A 24,840-nucleotide genomic window follows, 5' to 3' on the forward strand; every position below is an offset into this window, starting at 1 on the left:
TCCTGTGTGTGTGTGTGTGTGTGTGTGTGTGTGTGTGTGTGTGTGTGTGTGTGTGTGTGTGTGTATATACACTCTACTAGTACTTTGAGTACTACTCTCATCTCTGAGGGAAACACCCTTCCTACACACACACACACACACATACACGTTTGTTTGTGTGACATATGGGGACATTCCATAGGCGTAATGGTTTTTATACTGTACAGACCGCATTTTCTATCCCCCTACACTGCCCCTACCTATCACAGGAAACATTCTGCATTTTTACTTTCTAAAAAAAACCTCATCCTGTATGATTTATAAGCTTTTTGAAAAGTGGGGACCACTGGCTGGTCCCCACAATGTTGATGATATTAGGTTTTACTATCCTTATGGGGACATTTCATCCCCATAATGTAATATAAACAAGGACACACACACACACACACACACACACACACACACACACACACACACACACACACACACACAAGTCTCCTACTTATCTTCCTATTCTAATTTTTCTAATTTCCTGAACTGGATTTCTGGCCCTCAGGACCGAGAGTGGCTCACCAGATCCAATCACACACGCTTCTCAGGTGCAGTCGTAGCCTAATGGAGTCAGACCGTTTGACTCTGTAATGGAGACAGTTCTCAATACCGTCACACTGCATGAAAAGTGGGATTTTCGTCAGTAAGCGGCACTGTAGATTGTCGTGGAAGATCAGGTTTACGACTGTACACGGCAGTTTGCAGGCGACACCGAAAACTGCCGTGAATTGTCAGAAATTGACGTGGGCCTTGCTTGGCAGTTGTCCCCCCCAAGACCCCCCTTCCCTTAACTCCAGGGGAGGCTTTAACATGTAAATGAACATGCTGTGAGCTATACAAATGCAAATCAGGGTAGCAGGAGTTTTAACCCATGTGACATTTTTCTAAAAGGTATTAACTTCCTTCTAAAAAAATCTCTTAGATAGATCAGGCTCAGTATAGCCTAATTGTAAAATCTTAAACTTAAGCTTGAATTTATATATTTGATGAAAGTATTCTAGATTATTTATTGTGTGTCATTTGCAATCAGTCCCCGTGAATTCAGTGCGACTCGCAATTTTGACCAATCACCGCAACTTTTACCAATCATTGCGGTCTCCTGCTAATAAGCGGCGTCATACATCAGCAAACTTTATATATCATATATCATTGCCTGTCAAAATTAACGTGTTAACGCAAATTAATTTTAACGGCACTATATATATATATATATATATATATACATATATATATATACATATATACATATATATATACATATATACATATATATATACATATATACATATATATATATATATATATATATATATATATATATATATATATATATATATATATATATATATATATATATATATATATATATATATATATATATATATACAGGGGTTGACATTAACTTTTTTGCTCACCGGCCACTGTGGCTAGTGGTTTTCCAAAGTTACTAGCCACTCAGCATTTTCACTGGCCACAATTTTGCTGTTTGGAAATTACATTGTATATGTTTAAAGTTGACTTTGGCATATATAAATTACTTGATTTTGAACCATTTTACTTTATTTAGAAGATTTAAAACCCTTTCAAACTTTCAAATGCAGAATGTCCCCCCAAATCTTGTATATCAGCTTAGGATGTGCAGGTGGGCAAGGGGTGGGCAATATAATAGGCTAATATGAGAAAGGTAATATGACAGGCTATGAGTTATTTTAGTTAGGATATATATATATATATATATATATATATATATATATATATATATATATATATATATATATATATATATATATATAATTTAAAAAATACCCTAAGCAAATTACAAAAACAATAGTTATTAAAAATAAAATAAAAATTCCGATACTAATACGGCACAATGTAATTTATTGAATGTAATTGTCATTGGATACGACTTTCATTGAAACGAATGTAACAAAATGTGGGCGTGGTCTGTGTTGTGAAATGAAACCACATTAAAAATTCCCTTAAACTGCGTTTGAAACATACAGCAAAGCAGCGACAGAGGAAAACACAGAGCCTGATAGTATGCAAACATTTACCAATAATGTGGAAAGCGTTTTAAATCTGTTCAGTGGAAAATCCGCTGTGACGAATCTGTCCTCGTCTAACATCTGCTGTAAATCCAGGTAAAACTAGCTACGTGCACGCGCCCGTCCCCAGATAACATGATCCCCAGTTGATCCGTAACACCGGCGGGAAGACACAGCTGAATGCAATCATTGGGCTATCTCGTCAGCTTGCTCAGTTTGCTGCCGATTTTAACGAGCAGTTCACTTTAGTAATCTCCAGGTTGCTGTCCATAGATTATAGGTTGCTTGCTTTGGAGTCGAAAAACTGTGTGGAAGATACTAACTTTAAGAAGAAAAGACGAGTGCCTAAGAGAAGACCAGTCCTAAGATTGCGGTAAGACTGTTATCTAAGCTAAAGTAACCTAAAGCAAAGCTTTTTAAGTAGCACAAGCTCAAATTAGCCTTGTAAAAGAACAAATGTAAGTTGCTTTATAAAAGTGTTTTCTTTTTCTGGTCATTTTACAGGAAGCAGTACGCCGTCTTCACAACTTCGTCATAACACTCATTTAATTGTTTTCCAGCTGCATGTAAGACATAGAGACATTACGCAGGACGTACAAACATCCAGTTCTTGCATCGCACGCAGAAGCTGTGAAGAGTTCAGCGCGGAGTCGATTGAGAAGAGGGTAAGATTTATTAGATTAGATCCGTTTTTGGTCAGTGTGACTATTTTTCAGGTGCATTTTACGCAGTACATCGCGCAATACTGATTGTCGTTATTGTTTGTTTTTACAGCTGCTACAAGCAAGAAAGCGTGTGTTAGCTGAGGATGAGGTGGGCCTTTGGAAGTGCGCTACCATAGACCTGATGTCTGATGAGGAAGACGGCATCGTTCGCGCGGTGTTTGGATGGACTGTTTGACCAGCCAGGAGCTCGCCGAGCTCTGTGCCACGCTGCAGTCGAGATTAGAGGCGATTCCAAAGTACAGGGCAACGCACGACAGACGTCTGAAAAATGGACTTAAAACAGACAGAATGGCGCTAGTCACCTACAGCTCTGAAGCGGAAAACAGAGACTTCATGGTGCTGTAGGATTTTGGGCTTCTCGTGAGCTTCCTATTGTTGTGTGGGCAGATCTCAAACGTTTTGCATTTGGTTGTGTGTTTGTGTTTGTTCTAATAAAGCTCTTTCTTTGAATAAACTACACGTCCCTGGCCTATTTTCCTTTCCTCAATAAATGAATGTCCTTGATGGTTATAATAGCGTAGTCCATAGGATAACAATGACATGAATATAAAACATAATAGCATATCACATGAATATGAATATATACAATTAAAAAATAATATGCAAATCATAATTTTATATGTGTAAAATTATTATAATTTGGGGGTTTAAATTTATTAATTTATTACCCAGGTTGACCAATAGTAACAGATCTGCCAACCAATCACGAGTGATATTTCTTGTTTCAATGTAGTAGTTTCAACCAATACTGAGTGAGGAAATTCAAGCAAGGCGCCGCCCAGAGCTGCTATTCATATGCTAATTAGAGCCATTAGCGCCGGCGCCAGCATGCCTCCGCAAGCTCCACATACGTCATGGTTCGTTTCCGTCAATATGTGGCACAGACGAACGCGACGTGCACAGGCTGTAAACTGACGTTAATTGTCGAAAATCAGGGAGATTTCCGGCCGTTTACGGGGACGAAAATCCCACTTTTCATGCAGTGTCAGGAAATGACTGAGATGCTTTTGAGCAAGCCACCTAACCCCCGATCGCTCTCTGGCTGTCCACATCTCCAGGAGTGTGTGTTCACTACTCACTATTCCTAATGTGGAGAAAAACAAAACAACAAAACAAATAAACAAAAAACATAACCCTATTTATTATTATTGTGAATATTTGATTTGACCAATCAGTCTAACACTGTATGCAGTTGAAAAGTTTCATTATTAATAGTTTTTGGTGGCATGTTGGCTCACAGAATGTGTGCATTAGTAGCATAAAACAGGAATGTAAATTTCCAAATCCAGTTGAGAAGGAGCTTTCTCATGATAAATCATTAATGTTGTTCCCTTAATGGCCGCTCAGTTACCGAAGTGTTTCCACCAGACTGAGGGCGGCCCACTTTCACAGTCCCTGACACAAATCAACTCCAGCGTCAGGAGACGGATAAAACAGGCCACTTTAACGCCTGCTCAAGAGAGTCTTTGATACAAACACTTGATTCAGAGTCCAGACCACCGTACAGGAACATTAAACACACTGGAAACTAAAACGGGTGTGTATCAACTCATCATTTAATAACACATAATTAATGCATATATAATGTCAAAATTACACATAATAAGTATTACGTTATTATTATAATAGAATGTTCATAATGAAAATTTTCTCAAAATGTATTATCTTGAGCTCATAATTTAATAACAATTCTTACATTATGAGTAAATAATTACATTATCAACTCACCCAAAATATGTAATATTTTCATTATTGTAATAGCTTTTAAAACTAAATTTTAAAAATAAATATTCGCCAGTCTTAAAATGCCTGTGAAATGCAGCACTTAAATATTCATGCAATTATCATCATCATCATTATAATTATTATTAAACATAAAGTTGTGGTACACACTAGTGGTGGTCAGTAGTAGCAGCAGTATTAGTAATCTGGTGGATTTTGTAGGCGGGTTAAAGGTGCACTATGCAGCTTTTGTTCACTGGAGGGCGCCTATGCAAAACAAATGCGTAGTTTGATGACGCAAAGTGTGAGCGCAGCATCTTGGGAGATGTGGTCTTCTCATCACAGCCGGTGAAAAATAGGACTCGGGCAGAAATCACGTTCATGCATGCGGCTATTAACGTTACTGTAGTCTAAAGCAGAGCAGGACCGAGTGTTATGGACCTGAGCACAGCTGCTGGAGCAATTGTTAAACAAATACCCGCCTTGCGAATACCGGGACTTTTATTATGACGGGACGGGACTCATTTGCCGGGCGCCTGCACAGATCCGCTCTTCCGGTTATGATTTTGAGGTAATGGAGCTCTGTTTATCATATTAGATAGATTTAAGTGTGTTTAAAACAATGTTATGACGTTACTCCGTGCGTTCAGTTGTTCACACTGCTAAGAGTAAAGCGCTCCTGCCAAATAAAAGCCGAAACCGAGGGTAACGCAGATATGACGCAATTGACAGGCGACTCTCTCAAATGCAATGCTGCAACGTCCCTGTCCTTAGTTAAAATAGCAATTTTCTCACAATTTACAAATAGTTGGAAACATCTGGAATATTGTAAGTACTCAACTGAACAAAATATACAACACTGGCCTAGTGGTTTTTGGATATTTTACTGCAAAAATACTACATAGTTCACCTTTAAGACTGGATTTAGATTTTTAGAATGTATTATAATGAAATAATTTTTAATAATAATAATAATAATAATAGCATGAATATTATGTTGCGTTTCACAGGTAGCTTAAGACTTGATTTATATTTTTAAGAAATATACTGTAAGGGAATACTAATATTTTTTATGTTTTAAAAGCTAATACAATAATGAAAATATTACATATTTTTGGTGTGTTTATCACAACAATAATGAAATACTTAGTACATTATGTGCAGTTTTTACTTTATATGCTGTTATTACATTATGAGTTACACAGCTGAATAAAATAATAAATACACTGTAAAAAATAAAAACCGAAAATGTACTGTCATTTTCTGCCAGTCCATTATCCAGTAATTTTATGGAAATTTCTGTTAGCTCTTAAAACACAAACTAATGCAATGTGTAATTCAAAATACAGGTAAAACACCTGTAAAAAAAACAATATGGAAAATTCCTTCATATTTATACAGTACATCGTGCCCTATTTTTACAGGGTATATATATACTGTACTTCTCATTTTGCTGATTAAAGCTGAGGCTACATCACTGATCATTGACATAATCCAATCAAACCCAAATGGATCAAATCTGTTAACACTTTTACAACTGAATATTCAATTTGACCAATAATACATAGGATTACATCACATTACATTACACATTACATTACTCTCACATTACATTACTCTCACATTACATTACTCTCACATGTAAAATAAAGTGTAGTTTATGAGGTATCAGAAGATTTTATAATTGTGTAGATCTCTCAAACCAGTCGACTCCAGTAATTAGTTCCTCCTCTACAGTATCATCCAGCATATGCACAAGAGTGTGTTTCCAGATGGACGGATATAAACCAGTCAGAATGGAGCTGGTGTTGTCCATCAGCGTTTGACCTTCTGATGTGTGCCACGCCATAAGGCCACATGTTTAGAGAATGTGTGTGCATCTGTTTGAGGTGTCCACTGTGCCAGGAGAGTGTGTTGAATGTGTAAGTGTGTGTGTGGCTGTGCAGATAAACAGCTGGCTGCTGTACACACCGGAGAGTCTGTCTGTGGCTCTTATCTTCAAAGAGTCAGTGGATCGCTTCAGGCGCGTGACACACACCGACTGACCCAGTCAAAGCATTGCCAACCTGGACTGAAAGAGACGCTCGCCAACCGCCAACAGAGCTGTCAGTCAACACTGAAGGGCCGTTCACACTCACAGAGATCAAATCAAATCAGAAGTCAACTTCACTGTTTGTATTTCCATTAACTGTATAATGTTGCTACATATTTTATAATACATATTATTTTAATACATAAAATATACAATATATATTATAGAAAACAAGATAATTATTATATTATACTATGTTTAATATATATTAACAATACAATAATATATTTTATTTATACATATAAATATAAAAAATAATAAATATAAAAGCTGCTTTTAAATTTGTACAATTTTCTTATTTTGAAACAATACATTTTATACTATACATGTATAAACTACTATATATATATATATATATATATATATATATATATATATATATATATATATATATATATATATATATATATATATACATATATATATATATATACATATATATATATATATATATATATATATATATATATATATATATATATATATACACACACACACTGTAAACATTTTTTTGGTTTTTGTTGGTTTAACTTAAAAAAGTAAGTAACCTGGTTGCCTTAAAATTTTGAGTTTATTGAAATTAAAAATTTTAGTTGATACAATGAAGGAAATGAGTTTAATAAATAGAAACTCAAAATATTATTGTATCTGAACCACATAAAAAAATTGATAAATCATGAGAATCTTTAGAAATAAAACGCACACAGTTACCCAATATGCTTACAAAATATTTTAATAATATTTTAATAAAGATTGTCAAATCTAAAATAAATGTTCATTGTATTAACTCAAATTTGAATTTCAATGAACTCAAAAATTTAAGGCAACCAGGTAACTTTTTTTCTAAATATTTTTTACAATGTATATATATATATATATATATATATATATATATATATATATATATATATATATATATATATATATATATGCACTTTATATACACACACACACACACAAATAATACTGCTGTACAAATACTACATATAGTATATTATTCTTTAAAATTTTAAAATAGTATATATATATATATATATATATATATATATATATATATATATATATATATATATATATATATATATATACACACACACACACACACACACACACAGAGAAAAAGGGTGTCAAATTGTACCTTTAGGGGTACAACAGCTTGTCGCTGGGGCAATAACCTTAAAAGGACATATCTGTACCTTTTTTTACTTCTAAAAGGTGCATATTAGTAACTTTGAGTACAAATGCGTACTACAAGCAGTGTTGCCACAGTTACTTTGAAAAAGTAATCTGATTACTGGTTACTCCTTTAAAAAGTAACTTAGTTTAAAAATCAAGTAAAAAAGTAACTAAGTAAGATTACAAGTTACTTTATTAGTTACATTCAGCAGTTGCCGACACAACCCCTGCCGCCTCAACATAGAAAGGACAACCGTTTTTGCAAACACTCACTTTATTGGCAGTGCATTTTTAACAGTAATGGAAAAAAAGTATCTCCGGACATTTTAAGGTGAAATAAAAAATATATTTCCTGAAAAAAATATTTTTTACTAAAGAAAATGACTAAAATAGTAACTCACAGTGACTTGGATAAGTTACTTTAATCTGATTACTGGTTTGGAAATAGTAACACATTAGAATACTCGTTACTGTAAATAAGTAGTCTGGTTAGAGTAACGCGTCACTTGGCATCACTGACTGCAAGGTACTACTATGAAGCTTTTTGTGGTAAAATGGTACAAAGATGTCCTTTTAAGGGTACTGCCACAGCGACAAGCTGTTGTACCCCTAAAGGTACAATTTTGACACCCTTTATACACACATACTATTATATATAATCAATATACAATTATATTACATTATATTATTTTTAAATATATAACATATATTAAACTGTTAAATATTACAAATAACATTATTCTTTAAATACTGTGCGTGTGTGTGTTAAATTTTATTTTTTATATATTATAGTATATATTTTGTAATATATATATAAACATTTTGATATATAATCATACATGTAAATAATTTACATCAGCCGTGTCAACTCAAATAAATCTAGTGCAGTATAAAGACTTTAGAGCAGTTTACACTCACGACGATACACACACTGTCATCGCGCTCATGACATGACATGAATAATGTAAAAGCATCCAGTAACAAAGACAGTCTGCCCAAAACAGACACACACAACAGAATCCATATCAATCACCTTGGGCCCTTAATTTATGCTAATGTCATGCAAAGCCATTGCAGCTGATAGGTGGCTTCTTGCATCAGCAGCTCGACTTCCAGAACTATCCAGAAACTTCAGCTATTTGATTTCAACTGAACGACTGTATTTTCCTCTGCGGCATTCAATGGAAAAGCCCAACACATCCAGCACAAGCTGCTCACCATCACATCTTTCACTAAATTAGGCATTTGTACCATCAGCGAGGGCTTTTCTGTCTCCAAAGAAAGAGAGACCTATAGATCGTCCAACCTTTTTCTATCTTTTCTGACCCCAATTTCATCCCAGTGACCCTCTTCTCATTCTCTCTGTGAAGCCCTCTGCCTCTTTTCTCCCTCGTGAGCGCTCGTCTCTGACAGACATTGTGGCGTAGTGTGTGAGAGAGGCGTGTCATTTAGTCTGCGATGGGCTGAAGCTTCATCTGTGCTCAATAGCAGCTCTCAAAGCATCCATCCAGCTGCACAAAGGCTGCCTGCTGGGGATTTCCTGTGAAAAGGTTCCCTGTCTGCCTGATTCCTGCAACAACACTTCTGATGAATAATACAAAACTGGAAAACTTGCCCAGGCCTTGGTGGACTTTACTTGTCACAGAAACATACAGTGGCCCAAAAAAATATTTGGAAACTTATGTCACAGGCCTGTCAAAAACACATGTAGAACATACTGAATCCTATAAATCAGAAGATATATATATTTTGCAAAAAGCAACAATTAAATGTCCCTAAAACTAGGATCTAAATATTGCTGGTCTTCATTTTAAACCAGATCTACCATGCCAAAAAAAAGATTTTGCATTATAAAAATGTTTGTCTTCATTTTAAACTAAATCACTTTTTTCCTAATATGCACTCGCTCTGATATCTTCATCTTTAGGAGTGAGTTTTCCTCCTAAAATCAAATGATTATATTTTGCATAAATAAAATGAAGCATAAAAATAGGCTCAAAATATTTTGTCAATGGTTTCACTCATAATAAACATCTTTTTCCATATTTTTTTTTTTGCTTGAAATGTCAAAATTCCCACTTGCTTTGATATTTTGTATGTAAAATAATGACATCCAGACATCTTTTAATCCAAATGTTTCTTGAAGTTTGAAAACTGACATAAAAAATCTATTAAATAGATCTCACTTTCTTACTTAATGACATTCAGACATTCCCCCATAATCAAAGGATCAAAAGAAATTATTTTTCCAAAAAGTAAATGAGTAATTAAAATTTTAGATGGTCCTCAAAATATTATTTGTCTTCATTTTGAACTATATCACTTTACTCCTAACTTCTTTTAATTAAATGTTTTTTGGGGAAAATCTATAAAATGCAATTGCTTTCATATTTTGTGTTTCAACTTTATCTCATCTTTCATCTTTAAGAGTGAGTCCCCCCACAACAATTTTAATAAGTATATCTTTTTCATCCATTTTTTGCTTGAAATTTCAAAATTGACATTTGAAATACCCCACTTGCTTTGATGTATGTAATATGATGACATTCAGACATCATTTCATCCAATTATTTGCGTGAAATCTGAAATTCGAAACTTTTAAATTATTAAAAAGATCTTAATTGCTTAATGACATTATTTTCCCCCAAAATCAAAGGAATTATAATTAGAATAAAGAAAATTCAGGATAAAAATTATAGATGGTCCTCAAAATATGATTCGCTTTCATTTTAAACTTTATCCATCATCCTACTCCTAACATTTTTCAATCGAAATTTGAACTTTAAAATAAATCATACATGCTTCCATATCCTGCATGCAATGCAATGAAATTTCCGGCATTTTTAACTTTAGTGACTTTAGTGTCAAGACACTTTTAGGGCCTGTAATGTGAGAGACGAGTATGAAAACATTCCGTCTTTGAAATCTCCCTAAACATGCAGGAAATCTCTGCATGTGATGTCTGTGTGCATCACGGCACGTCTCATGGAGTGTGAACGCTTCTAAATCAGATGTGTGTGGATTAGAGGAGCGTCTCTGAGCTCCACGGAGCCTGTCAGGATGAGAAGGCCGAGCACAAAGCGTGTGATTTCAATATGAATGGTGTGGCGGAGGGAAGGACACGGCTCTCGCAGTGGGGGGACTTCCCTTCTGAGCAGCACGGTGCCACCGCGTTCTCCAGCGACTATCAGACACATCACAAACACACACGCGCTCAAAACACACCACAACATCTGCATGCTGACAAGCAAAACACTTTACTTTCATTTCTGCACTTCATGAACTTGTCAAAGAGAGGATCACTGCAGAGTTGAAATGTTAGGGGGCCTATTATGCCCTTTTTCAAAGTCTTGATTTCTAACAGAATCGGTTAAAAAAACACCTTATTTTCCACATATTCTACATTGTTGCAGCTCCTCTCTTCCCAGTCTGTCTCCTCAACCAACCAACTCAACCAGTCCCTTTGTTTTGCGTGTGTCTTGTGCGGGAATTGTGAGGAATTTTGCGGATCATTCGTTCCCGCGAAGAAAACTAAGTATTGCTTTACGACACATGCTTTAGGAAAATCAGAGTAAATAAAAAGTGCATTACAGCCATTGCAAATAAATTGTGAATATTCAATGTGTACCCAGTGGAATGCTTTATGATATATTTTCACTAGGGTTGCACAATATACTGTATATATAAAAACATATCAATATCAGGATATGGCTTAGAGCGATTGTTAAATCACACAGGATGTGCTTTAATTAGATACATATATGTGCTACCGCTTCAGAGTCTCGTTTACTGAGATTCAAGCCATTCTGAGACGCTGTGAGCGGCACATGTGTACATCAACACACAGTTCCTTCACTCTGAAACCCGCAGCGCATTTATTTATTTGTCAAAATAAAGCTTGATGGTCTATCCTATGGTATGAAAAAGAACAAATATGTAAATATTAGTATTGTACTTTTATAGTAAAGTAAATTACATTTTATTCAATAATCACAATAAAATCATCATTATTATAATTTTATAGTCATGTGTGAATTCTGTGAATGTGGCCTACAAAAACATTTTTTAACTCACTTTATGGTTTGAGATGGTTCTTCTAGATCTAAACATAAGCATGAACACAAACTTCTTCCCTAAATCATTCAGGCCATTTCACACTTAAAGTCTTTAGAGTAAAAAGTAATTTTTGGGCTCTTTTCAAAATGATTTTCTATTCAGATGCACTATAGAACAAAATCACCCCAATCATGAACCTAGAATATACGGCTGTGTCCAAAATCCCAGTATGTGACGAAAGAAGTATGTCCAAATTCACAGTACATGAACTATTACTTCCGGCGAGATTATTAAAGGGATAGTTCATCGAAAAAATAAATAAATTCTGGCATCAGTTATTCACCCTATCCCTTTAAGTGTACATTAGAAGGACACTTTTCTATCCCATGAGGCCATGGGAGAGGATCTGTGACACGACTGACACTGGTAGGTCACATAATAAATGATAACTTGGTGAATAGTGAATTCTGATTAAATTTAGCAAATTTAGCATGCTAAATAAGGTCGTAGTTTTTGATATTTTTGGAACAAAATGTATTTTTGATGCTTCAAGAGATTCTAATGAACTAACTGATGTCTCATATGGACTACTTTGATGATGTTTTTATTCCCTTTCTGGACATAGACAGTATAGTGTGCATATACTTAGATACGCTCTCGGACTAAATTTAAAATATCTTAAACTGTGTTCTGAAGATGAACGGAGGTCTTATGGGTGTGGAACGACATTAGGGTGAGTCATTAATGGCATCAATTTCATTTTTGGGTGAACTAACGCTTTAACATAAGTACCAATTTAAGAGAGTATGCAATTATAGCCTAATTCTTTCCAAAGAAGGCTATTCATGTCTTCAGGTGCAACTCCGTGTATTTTTTCATATCTCAATACATATCACAGAAAAAAAATATTGTAATGTGAGTTTTTTTCCATATCACGCAACCCTCGTTTTTTCACCATCAACATGCAACCAATCCCACGTTCAGCATGTGAAGCGCAGGCCTCCCTGCAGACATTTCGTCCAGCTGCTGCGCGCGGAGCCCCTGAAATGACTCTGATGAGTCTCGTTGTCTGTCATTATTCTGTGTTTCTGGCTCTAATGCAGATGGGTTGCAGAGGTCTGCGGCTCCCTGGGGCTCCACGGCAAATCTCCCAGAGCACCTGCCTGTAATTTGGCTGCTAATCCCTGGGAGCGGGGCCTCTTTCCCTCCATCGCTGCATTACAGCCATTATGAGCTTTAGTCAGCCGTGTGACATGCTCTAGTCCACACCGCAAATTAAATGCAAATACAGCCCCTTTCTGGACCTAATAAAAATGACCTTCACTGCCCTGCAGGATGATGCATGTTTGGAATGACAGACTAGTGCACTTGTTTATCAATGACCAATACTGATATCTGAAAAGTGCAGTGGCCGATATGGATAATGCAATATTTAATCATAGCAATGGAGATTCACACATATACAGTACACTGCAGTTCAACACTTTTCACGCTTACAGTTTCTCTTTCTTAAAACATTACACAGTACTTTTTGTATTCATTTTCAACACTATATCTATAATGTAACTTGCTTTAACAAACTCTAATACTCCAACAAATAGTTTAGTTTCATTTTTTGCTTCAAATTCTTCAATCAAAATTTGATTGAACTAACAAACAATAACTTTGCACAAATATTTGATACATTTTTGGAACTGAAAAAAAGCCAAATAAAGAATAAAAATATAATATAATATAAAGAATACAATTTTCTACAAAATCACATAACTGTTGCAAATATCTGTTCGAAATTGGTTTTGCATACTGTTTCTATTCAATTGTATGGACTAAATACTGTACGACATGCATTAAACAACATGATATTGCCATTTCAAACATAACCAGAGACTGTCCAACCATAAGAGTGTCTGGAGCATCGTGTGTCGTACCTGTCTCGCTCCGGTGGGCGGCTCGTCCAGGTCAGTGTTTGCTGTTTGATGTCCCTTTGCCATGACTGTTGGTCTTACTGCACACCTGGATGCTGTCGCCAGATTCAGACTGTAACTTAACGGTCGGAACGGTGAAGATAGAAGACACTGAAAAACAATGACAGATTCAGTCTGTGAATCTCTATGTAACGTATGAAATCTACAGTGCAAAAAATAACATCATCAAGTAAAAAAAAGAAAGGGAAGGAAAACAATGATATTGTGATGATGATGATGATGATGATGATGATGATGATGATGATGATGATGACAAGAAAATATTGTTGTTTAAAAATAGATCCAGAAAGAAATCATGCACTTGCTATATTGATAAAATCAAACTCTAAAACAAACTCAACACTTTTTTTTTCATTAATCACAATAAAATCATCATTATTATAATTTTATAGTCATATTGAATTGGTCAAAAACAATGTGAATGTGGGCTAATAAAACGTTTTTTAACTCACTTTATGGTTTGAGATGGTTCTTCTAGATCTAAACATAAGCATGAACACAAACTTTCTTCCCTAAATCATTCAGGCCATTTCACACTTAAAGTCTTTAGAGTAAAAAGTAATTTTTGGGCTCTTTTCAAAATGATTTTCTATTCAGATGCACTATAGAACAAAATCACCCCAATCATGAACCTAGAATATACGGCTGTGTCCAAAATCCCAGTATGTGACGAAAGAAGTATGTCCAAATTCACAGTACATGAACTATTACTTCCGGCGAGATTCTTAAAGGGATAGTTCATCGAAAAAATAAATAAATTCTGGCATCATTTATTTTATTTTTTTAACGTGTTTAAAAATAAGATAATGTATGTAACATCTTTTTAACTATCCCATGAAGCACTGTGGATGATATATGGCACATTTTATGACAGTTGTGTTGAGAAGAATAAACAATACAGTAAACCAGTAACAAACTGCATGAGACACTGACCAATAGCCATTCTCAGTTAAACAACAATATATACAAATATGTTATGTCATCATTAATTCATCGGCCCAAGTCAAACTCTATTTACTGCATTGAAGAAGCCAGTGACCCTGTAAAGCTGATTAAAACACTGATAAACCACCATTATTGAACATCTTACACCAAAACTCGAGCGTTATCTGTCACGCTTCCACTGTGATTGTGTCATTGTGATGAGCTAAAATGGATGTGTCACCTCTGAAATATATATATACACACATAGTATGTATTTTAGCTACAAGCTAGGTCACATGACAACTGTCACAAACAGCTTCAGTTCAAATATTGATTGCATACTAGTTTTAATCAATAGTATACACAATATATTGTGTGTGTGTGTGTGTGTGTGTGTGTGTGTGTGTGTGTGTGTGTGTGTGTGTGTGTGTGTGTGTGTGTGTGTGTGTGTGTGTGTGTGCGTGCGTGCGTGCGTGCGTGCGTGCGTGTGTGTGTGTGTATATATATATATATATATATATATATATATATATTTATATATACACACACACATATATATACAAACACAGAAAAAAAGGGCTTTTCTATACACTTACTATGTTCTTTCTTACTGGCCCACAAACTATTCGCGACAAATAAAATGATACTTGCTTTAACCAACAGCACTAATCAAGATATAAAAATAGAAAAAATAAACACATCAGTGTTTGCCATTTTATTTAATAAATGTCATAAATCCTGCTGCATTTCCGTATCAATCAAAGCCCGAGCTGGAATGTTAATTACTCGTCCGGCATCCCCCAACAGCACCCGTTCTCTTTTGTGATTGAACCGCAAGCGTATATGAAACAACAGAATTAATTTTCCCTTCATTCTTCCGCTTCAAAAGCGGCGCTGCGCTCTGTGCGTCAAAGATCCGCCTCCACGGCAGAGCCCCGCCTTCCTCCCGCGCGGCCGCCAGCAAACAACCTGCTGTGAGCTGATAACAGGATTAATTCAGCTCCGACTCCTAATCTGTGAAATTAAAAACCTCATTCTCGTATTCAAATGACTCGCCCGACGCTTGTCTTCCACAAACGCCTGTCTTCTGTTGTGTGCGTAACACTGAATGTGCCTGTGCTGCAGTTTTGCCCATCTCCTAACTGAGGCCTAAGAGAAGATCAGCGCTCACTCGTGGAGGGTCTCACACGTGGATTATGGATACGTGTCACATTAGACATGACAAAAGGCCTCGAGCTCTTTTAAAAAACCCAGACCGGCCTGAAAGACCCGAATCATCAGCAGCAGCTCAATGTTTCTGCGAGTGTTGAACACAAAGTCATCTTTTCTTTCCTATTGTGATTATAGTATTATCTGAGAGAAACAGCTTCTCAAACAAGAAAAAATCTAAGGCGGGGCTTCATTTTATCCATGGGTAACTGAAGTGTTGGTTGTGGTTTGCGATTGGTTAATTTAATGTGAGTGACAGGTTGCCCCGCCCCTGTGGCAGTTAAACGCATCATCAGAGAAAAGGTGACGCTCCGAGAGAGGGGATTATTTTTATTAAAGATTACGAGGGTACATGAATTAAAAAAAGAAAGATGTGTGCAGAATAAATTCATTATAATATATACTCCAATATTCCATAAAAAACAAGAATGGTGAATTCTAATTTCATGGTGACGTTAATGTGGCGTCAGAGCTGCTGGTTGTCAGTCAGAAATGTTTTAACAGCGTCTGGGCGTTGTTGTGTCAAAGACTGACAAAAAACAGAAAGCTTATAGTGTTTCTACATTAAAATTTCTGGTAATCTTGCATGTCAATTATTCCAACTGTACCCATGGGCAGGGCCGTCGCTAGTGGGGTGAAAGGTGGTGACGATTATATCAGCGTGTTCTTAAAGGGTTACTTCAGCGATTACCATATGGCTTTGTCTTAGTAGAAACCCTGGAGTATAATCGAATGATCGTGCTCCCCTCCCTCACATCCCCGAGACAAGAGATTTATGCATTTTATTTCTGAAAAATATATTGTCAATTTGCGTTATCGGAGGAATTTTTGGCCAGAGGCTAAAGACTACAGCCAGCAGAGGGGGCAACCCACGGATGGGGAGTGGGATCTCACTCACAGCGCTCAGCTAGGGCAGCTGCGGGCATTCATGTAAATGTAGAGGAGCGGAGCAAAGTGTGTTTCAACTTCTCAAATTAATTCCTACACTGTAAAAAATTATTTTGAAAAAAAGTTACCTGGTTGCCTTACATTTTTGAGTTCATTGAAATTAAAATGTTGAGTTGATACAATGAAAATTTTTTGAGATTCGACAACCTTTATTAAAATATTATTAAAATATTTTGTAAGCATATTGGGTAATTGTGTGTGTTTTATTTCTGATGACGCAGTGAAACATGCCAAATAGTGCTATTTTCATGATTTATAAAAAAAATTATGTGGTTCAGATGCAATCATATTTTGAGTTTCTATTTGTTAAACAAATGTCCTTCATTGTATCAACTCAAATTTTTAATTTCAATAAACTCAAAGTTTTAAGGCAACCAGGTTACTTACTTTTTTAAGTTAAACCAACAAAAAACTACCAATTTTTTTACAGTGTATGAAAGTTAAGCTTCCAAAGGCATGCACTGAAAATGCTCCAGACTGAAGACGCGCTGTGAACGACTGCCGCGAGCGCGGACACGTTTACCTCAGCTCTCAACAGGAGAGCTCATCAGCTCATTTATCATTTTGAGTGTAATCTGATTCCTGCTGCGTTTGAGCTGTGACACTCCCTCAGTGGTTAAATCACATTATATTGAACAGACACGTCCAGTTTTTAATTGTAGTGTCTGTTCTCTAACTGAACAGATTTTATGAAAATGAACGCAGTGGGAAAGTGATTCAGTAATCCAGTAGGTGGCTTTGGGAATGGCCTCACAAGGCAGCGAAGCATTCTGGGAATTGTAGTCTTTCATCTCCATTAGACAAAAATACATTTTCTGTCTTTTCTCAGTCTAGAAGGCACCAAATTCAAAAAATAATTTTACATTTCTACTAAATGAATGACCCAGTTTAAATACAGATTAATCCTCTCTCTCAGCGCTGAAGTACCCCTTTATAACTGCAGCGGTACCGAGCAGAGCGCATATCAGAACCAGAGGACAAGGTGTGTGCGTTCATCTAAGCCTCTTTGGTCTGTCACTGCTCGTCAATGTCAAAATATTTGAAATAACCAATCAAATCAAAGTAGGCGGGCTTTATATTCACAGAAGCTGCTGAGCTTTGAATTTTAGTAGCGCGAATCAGTGCTTCAGTTAATGCTCAAGTGTAAGATAATATGTACTATTAGTAGCTAAACTAAACATTTCATATTTGACAGCTGTTTTAGGTCAGACATGTTAAACGAATAAGAAAAAGAATCCGGCGAACTAATAAACTTTTGTCTAATTTCGCCATTTGAATTGAAAATAGACCTATGTAACATGAATCATGTAATGTAATTCATGTTAGTAACTGTTATTGGATGAGATGGGACAAGAAACATTAACGAATCCGTTTTCATCAGATTAGGCATTACATTTATAATGAATGTGTGTATTTTGTTAATTAATATAATGTAGTATTCAGTAAATTAAAAAAAAGCTCAGCTTTAGGAGTGGAAGAGACAAGGCAAGATAAGGAGACTAAGAGAAAAAGAAAGAGTGATGCAGATGAGGAGAGTGCAGGAATTGACAAATAATCTACTGCCCACTGTCATGGTCTTAAAGCTATTTTTTAAACCTTTTTTGGCCTTTAAATGTTTTGAAATGCATATATGTAGATTCAGAGAAATACAAATGTTCTCAGGGAGCCCCCGAACCTGCTAACAGCCATAAATATGAGTCCTCAGTGATTATAAAGCCCTGCCCATGGCCCTGGGTAGGATAAAGGATGTAGAATAAGGTCATGCAGAATAAGGCATTAATATGTGCTTTACAAGTACTAATAAACAGCCCATATCTATCTATAGTGATACGCATGGTAATAAGTAACTAGTTAATAGTGAGAATTTAACCCTAAACTTACCACATGCACAGATTTTATCTTCAGTGCTGGGTAGATTACTCAATTGCCTGTTACTGAATAAAAAATTTAGTTAGTAAGACAACCTGTTAAATTACTCATTTAAGCTAGTCATTAACTTATTTAGTAATAATAACTCATTTAACTTCACTTTTGACAATTTGTTTATTGCATTGATTTGAATAGCATAATTGTTCCATACTTATATGAAAATACAAAGGCAAAAAAATGCAATACTATATTACTCTAAAAAAAAAAATAATAATAATAATAATAATTCATTACATTTTATATAGCGCTTATTTCTAGACACCCAAAGCGCTTTACATTGAAGGGGGGAATCTCCTTAACCACCACCAATGTGCAGCACCCACCTGGATGATGTGACGGCAGCCATATTGCGGCAGAACGCTCACCACACACCAGCTGATTGGTGGAGAGGAGACCGTATGATTAGGCCAATCATTATATGGGGATTATTAGGAGGCCATGATAGACAGGGGCCAAAGGGCAAATTTGATCAGGATGCCGGGGTTACACCCCTACTCTTCATCGAAGGACATCCTGGGACAAAATGTGCAGTCATAAAATGTCATGAATTAGTGTAGACAAAAGCCTTCCAAACACATATTATGGTTCAAATTATTAATCAATTACTGCCATTTTGTTAATAAAATGAAATCAATAAAATAAGTAATTGTAGTCTTTTTTAAGAGTGCATCTGAGTGTAATATAATATAATTGAATGTATTTTATATTTACAATCTGATTAGGTAATCCGTTACTACCCAGCACTGTTTCACTCATTTTTATTAGATTTTCTTTTGCTTCTGTAGGACTCTTTGAAATGCTGCTTATTTGAAACTTTGTAACAATTTGAAAAACATGCATCAATATTAAGAATTCAACACTACTGACAATATCCAATTCCTGCGTATTTGGGTTTTGCAAATCAAGAAAAAGTGTCAGTCTGTCGGTGGTCTCTAGGGGAAACTGAAGCCCGTCACATCATGGAGGACCCTAAACGTGACAAGGCAGAAACATGGGATGACTGCGCAATCTTTGTGAATTACCACCAGAGAGATCCCCATCACCACAATGAGCTCAAATTGAGTGCCATTTGGAATTCAGTTCCAGACACACATCAATACGGCTCCATGTTTAACAGTAATATAGAGCTAGAAGAGACAGAGAGCATAAAATATTGATGAAGGAAAGCAGCAGATGGAGAAAGACACTAAGTGTGTTTAGAATCGAACAAACTGCCTACTGCGCAGGATACACCGCACACTGGCTACTGGCTTCAAACGGGCAGAATAATGAAAACTACAACAGCATACTGCACAGTCTGCGCTACACACCGGACACACCGAAGTCATAAATAGTGAAAAGGAGGAATAAAGACTTAAATAAAGTTTGCCTTAAAAAATGGACTGAAACAAGTATGAAATTGGTCATTTGATGCTTTAAAGCCCTGACACACCAAGCCGACATTTGGACTTGTCGAGCGTTGGCTGGCCCAGTTTTTGCAGTGTGTTCTGCACCATTGGCACTAGTTGGACATTGGCCGATTGAGCATGTTGAATCGCAATTGGCGCTGTTGGTGAGAAAGAGAACTCTGATTGGCTGTTCAGCTTAGGGAATGAGTCAAACAGTGAAAATGATGAAAGCGAGCAAAGGAGTCAAGACAAGATAGACAGAATGCTGTTCTAATCTTACTTCATCTTACCCGAGCATTCCAGTCAGTGATGCCAGTAACGCGTTACATAGTAACGCGTTACTCTAATCTGACTACTTTTTTTCCAGTAACGAGTAATCTAACGCGTTACAATTTCCAAACCAACTATTTTAGTCATTTTCCTTAGTAAAAACCGACAGCTTATCAAAATTCTCAGCCCGAGTTCGGCTGGAGCCTGTGTTTTTTTTTTTAATTTTTTTTTTTTATACATTGTTGCAGCCATTAAAATTGCTCAGTTTTGTTTTTAATGTCAAAGTAATTATTTTTCGTTTCGTTTCTTTATTAACCTAATTTAGAAAAATGTTCAGAGCAATTTTTTGTTTGTTAAATTAAAGTTTATATAGGCAAGACAATTCAAGAGTTGGATTGAGAGACTAGGCTATTAAACATGCGGTTAACTCACTGGGTCGTTACATAAAAAAATTAAAACTTTAATTTAACAAACAAAAAATTGCTCTAAACATTTTTCTAAATGAACTTAATAAAGAAACAAAACGAAAAACTACTTTGACATTAAAAACAAAGTAGGCTAGTTATTATACCACCACAAAGGCGTTTTTGACGAGCTGAGGCAGGCTGATAGGCTAGCCTACTGCTCGCAACGGCGCTCAAAAAAACGAAACGGGCTACACAATCTAAAGAAAAAAAAAAAGTACATGCAGGTTTTCTTATAGCCTACCTTAGACTTCAGCAAAATTAATATAAACCCGATCTTCAATTCCCGCGGTATATGCTCATTTAACAGCATTCACATCAAAGCAAAAGATTCCAGCATTTTATTCAGCAGCCCATTTCAAATTCAAAGATCGCAATATGAGAGAGAGCGACCTAAGCACTGGTAAGATCATTAGTCTCATTAATTTATATTGATGATGATTGTGTTTTTTGTGACTTATTTTAAAGTTTCATTTAGCCTACGGCCATATGCGTTGGCTTGCTTTACTCATTTGCAGGGATGTTGCAAGCACTATCATATCTATCTGACTACATAAGCTCTCACAAATTTATTTTTTAATTATTTGCCAGGAGTAAAATTTACACATGTGGTTTAAACAACCAGATACATTTACATTTGTCCGGTTTAGTTTGAAATGCTTTCATGCACCTTCTGAATTGGTTTGTTTGAGTGATCGGAATTAAATACGTCTCGAAAGACTCTCGGAAGGCATTTAGGCCTAACGTTACTCCTGGTCAATTCGCAATCAGATAGATACCTGGTCAGAGAAAATGAATGAAGGAACCAGTTGTAAAAAGGCCATAACTCTAGCAGCTGCACTGAAGAAACGGACTCTTTAACCCTGCGCGAGCCATATCTTGACAGTGGCGCAAGCTATCACGGTCTCATGTTGTTTCCACCAGCACATCTCATTGTTCATTTTAATTATTAAAATAAATATAAAACGAAGGAGAAGCCTAAAAAAAGGGGCGTAAAAAAGTCGGGGCCGTCAGGCTCGGGCATAAATGCAATAAAGTGTGTTGCCAAAAATGGTTGTCATTTCTATTTTGAGGCGGCAGGGGTGTTGACGGCAACTGCTGAATGTAACTAATAAAGTAACTTGTAATCGAACTTAGTTACTTTTAAAATCAAGTAATTTGTAAAGTAACTAAGTTACTTTTTAAAGGAGTAATCAGTAATCAGATTACTTTTTCAAAGTAACTATGGCAACACTGATTCCAGTACATGAATATTTTCATAAAACGAGCCATTTGGAAAGAAAAAAGTGATAGGGTGGGCCAGCGCCATATTAAACAATATGGATTAAGAATGGGATGGCATTAAAGGACATGTCCATGTAAAGGCAGGCGTCACAACACTTTTGACAATTTAGCGTGTCAATGCTTTGTCTCAAGATGCACACCAGTAATGTTTTCTTTTTCTTTTTCTAAGACATGTTAATAAATCTGACTTAAAAAATGTCTTAGTTGAACAAAGGCCTAGCCCTGGCTTAGTCTAAGTCTTGTCTGTGAAACCAGTTCTCAGGCCTCTGTTCTTTTAAGTATAATAATCTGTTGTTGTATAATGAGCTGGTTTTGGAGGATTTGATTTGGGCTGATGGTCACATAAAACAGCGAAAATGATAAAAGCGAGCAAAGAAGTCAAGACACAATGCATGAAGTCTAATACATGAATATTTTTTTATAAAAACGAGCCGGTTGGAATGAAGAAAGTGATAAACATGACTGATATTTAAAATGGTAAGCAAGTTTAGAGTTTGTATATCAGAAATCACAGTTTTGGTTTCTGTTTTTGAATGACGAATATAGACTATTGATACCCGCGCTAATTGACAGTTATTTCCTTACATGCTGGCGCAAAACGCACATGTTTGTTGACAGTCGCCTTTAGTCCTTTTGGTGGGATCAAGCGCAGATTTTTGGCCAAGACGCGAGGCAATAACAACAGTCCGCTTTCATCACCGCTAGTTCTTTGACAAGGCCTTGGTGTGTCGTGGCCTTTAAACAGGCATAATAATGAATGGGCAAAATAAAGACTTTTTAAATTTTTTTAAAGGGATACTTCAGTGCTGAGAGGATGAATCTGTATTTAAACTGGGTCCTTAATGTAGTAGAAATGTGAAATTATTTTTGAATTTGAATTTAATTCATACTGACTGACAAGAATAAACATATAGCCGCGAGAGGGCGCTCTATGCTGCTCCTGTAGCCTACCCCTGAAAAAAATTACTGAAAACTGAACTGATCTGACGGAACACAAACAAAATGCCCCAATAAAGAAAATCTTATTCTGCAAATTACAAGCTGCATGCAGTAACATATGCAGCCGAGAACGATTCACACAGCGTTTGTCTCGCGCGGCTGAGCCTCTCCCGGCAGAGAGTTCAAGCGTGTGTGGACTCGTTCCTTCAGCTCTGGCCATCTTGCTTTCAGTCCGCGATTAGCTTTCTTTGTTTTCTTCATTACAGTTAAAGTAACGTCTGCTTTTCGCCAGTCCCTCATAAGTTTCTCACTTCAAACTTTCTTTCTTCTGCTTGGTTTTGCACAGTGAGCGGACACGAGCGGGTGCATGCATGCGCGCGCGGCTCCCGCTCTGCTTCTGGCCTAATGCGACTTATAGTCCAGTGCGACTTATATATGTTTTTTTCCTCTTCATGACGCATTTTTTGACTGATGCGACTTATACTCCAGAGCGACTTATAGTCCGGAAAATACGGTAATGTGATTTGGCCGCTGAGGGAGTTTCACAGCACAAACACAGCACGATTATTCGAATATACGGATTTCTACTGATAGAAAGCCATATGCTAATCGCTGAAGTAACCCTTTAAATGAATATCTAAAGTTATATAAAGCTTTATAATAGGCGGCACAGTGACTCAGTGGGCAGCACTGTCGCCTCACTGCAAGAAGGTCCCTGGTTCGAGTCCTGGCTGAGCCAAGAGTGCTTTCTGTGTTCTCTCCCTGTGTCTGCGTGGGTTTCCTCCAGGTGCTCCGGTTTCCCCCACAATCCAAAAACATGCAGTGCAGGTGAATGCTTGTGTGCGTGAGTACCAAGCCATGTAATGGGGAGGGTTGAGGAAGATTTGACGCATGGATCCATTACACTGCTACACGTGTTTTCTTTCTCAACTGCTTATGTTCACTTAAAACAGAACTGATTATGTTTACATGAATATTCGCCAAGGCTGACATTTTTACAATATTTTGTGTGTATTTGACTGTTTAAGCGCAATAAACAGCAAAAAATAATGAGTAGTAGGTCACTGGAGTGTTTCATGCATGCATACTGCGAACATAGTATGAGTAGCATGGTAGTGTGTGATTGTGAAGGCAGTGAGGTAGTGATGTGGTGCGAGTTGACTTACTGTCAGGCAGCTCCCAGAGTCTCGGGGGCAGATGGCTGAAGTATTCATGGTGGAGGGCCGCCTGGGCGGAGAGCCGGTTCTTTGGGAAGCACTGGAGAAATCTGGAAGCCAGCTCTTCAGCATGATCTACATAACCCAGCCTGCCAACAAACACACACGCGCACGCACACAGTTATAAACATACAGATGACTACAGTGCCAAGATCACCACACACACACGTGCACTCACACAGTTATAAACATACAGATGACTACAGTGCCAAGATCCCCACACACGCACACACCCTTACTGCTCGCATTTCCAGCTCAGGCTCTCTGTCAGCTTCACTCCCGCTGACGTGCGGCTGGAAAAATGTTTTTGGAGTGGAAAATGCTAAACTAGTTTTCACCCACAAACGTCCTCTAAACTGCAAAGTCAAAGACCGGTACAAACACACCTGCACTGCAGAACAGATATACACAAACACACAGCAGATCTTTAGATG

At 36.6% G+C, this 24,840-nt stretch overlaps 1 protein-coding gene across 2 annotated transcripts in view; it reads right to left on the reverse strand.

Moving 5' to 3' along the window:
* Positions 1-24,840, reverse strand: part of cdk14 (cyclin dependent kinase 14) — a 223,704-nt gene that overhangs the window by 43,760 nt on the left and 155,104 nt on the right. For both annotated transcript variants that reach the window (XM_067447900.1, XM_067447901.1), the window contains 2 exons: positions 24,356-24,495; positions 13,778-13,924 (listed from right to left, as the gene is read on the reverse strand). In XM_067447900.1, the coding sequence (XP_067304001.1) occupies positions 13,809-13,924; positions 24,356-24,495 (256 nt within the window). In that variant the 3' untranslated portion in view covers positions 13,778-13,808. The remainder of the gene's footprint in view (positions 1-13,777; positions 13,925-24,355; positions 24,496-24,840) is intronic.

Source organism: Pseudorasbora parva, chromosome 7 (genome assembly GCF_024679245.1).
Source record: "Pseudorasbora parva isolate DD20220531a chromosome 7, ASM2467924v1, whole genome shotgun sequence".
NCBI lineage: Eukaryota > Metazoa > Chordata > Actinopteri > Cypriniformes > Gobionidae > Pseudorasbora > Pseudorasbora parva.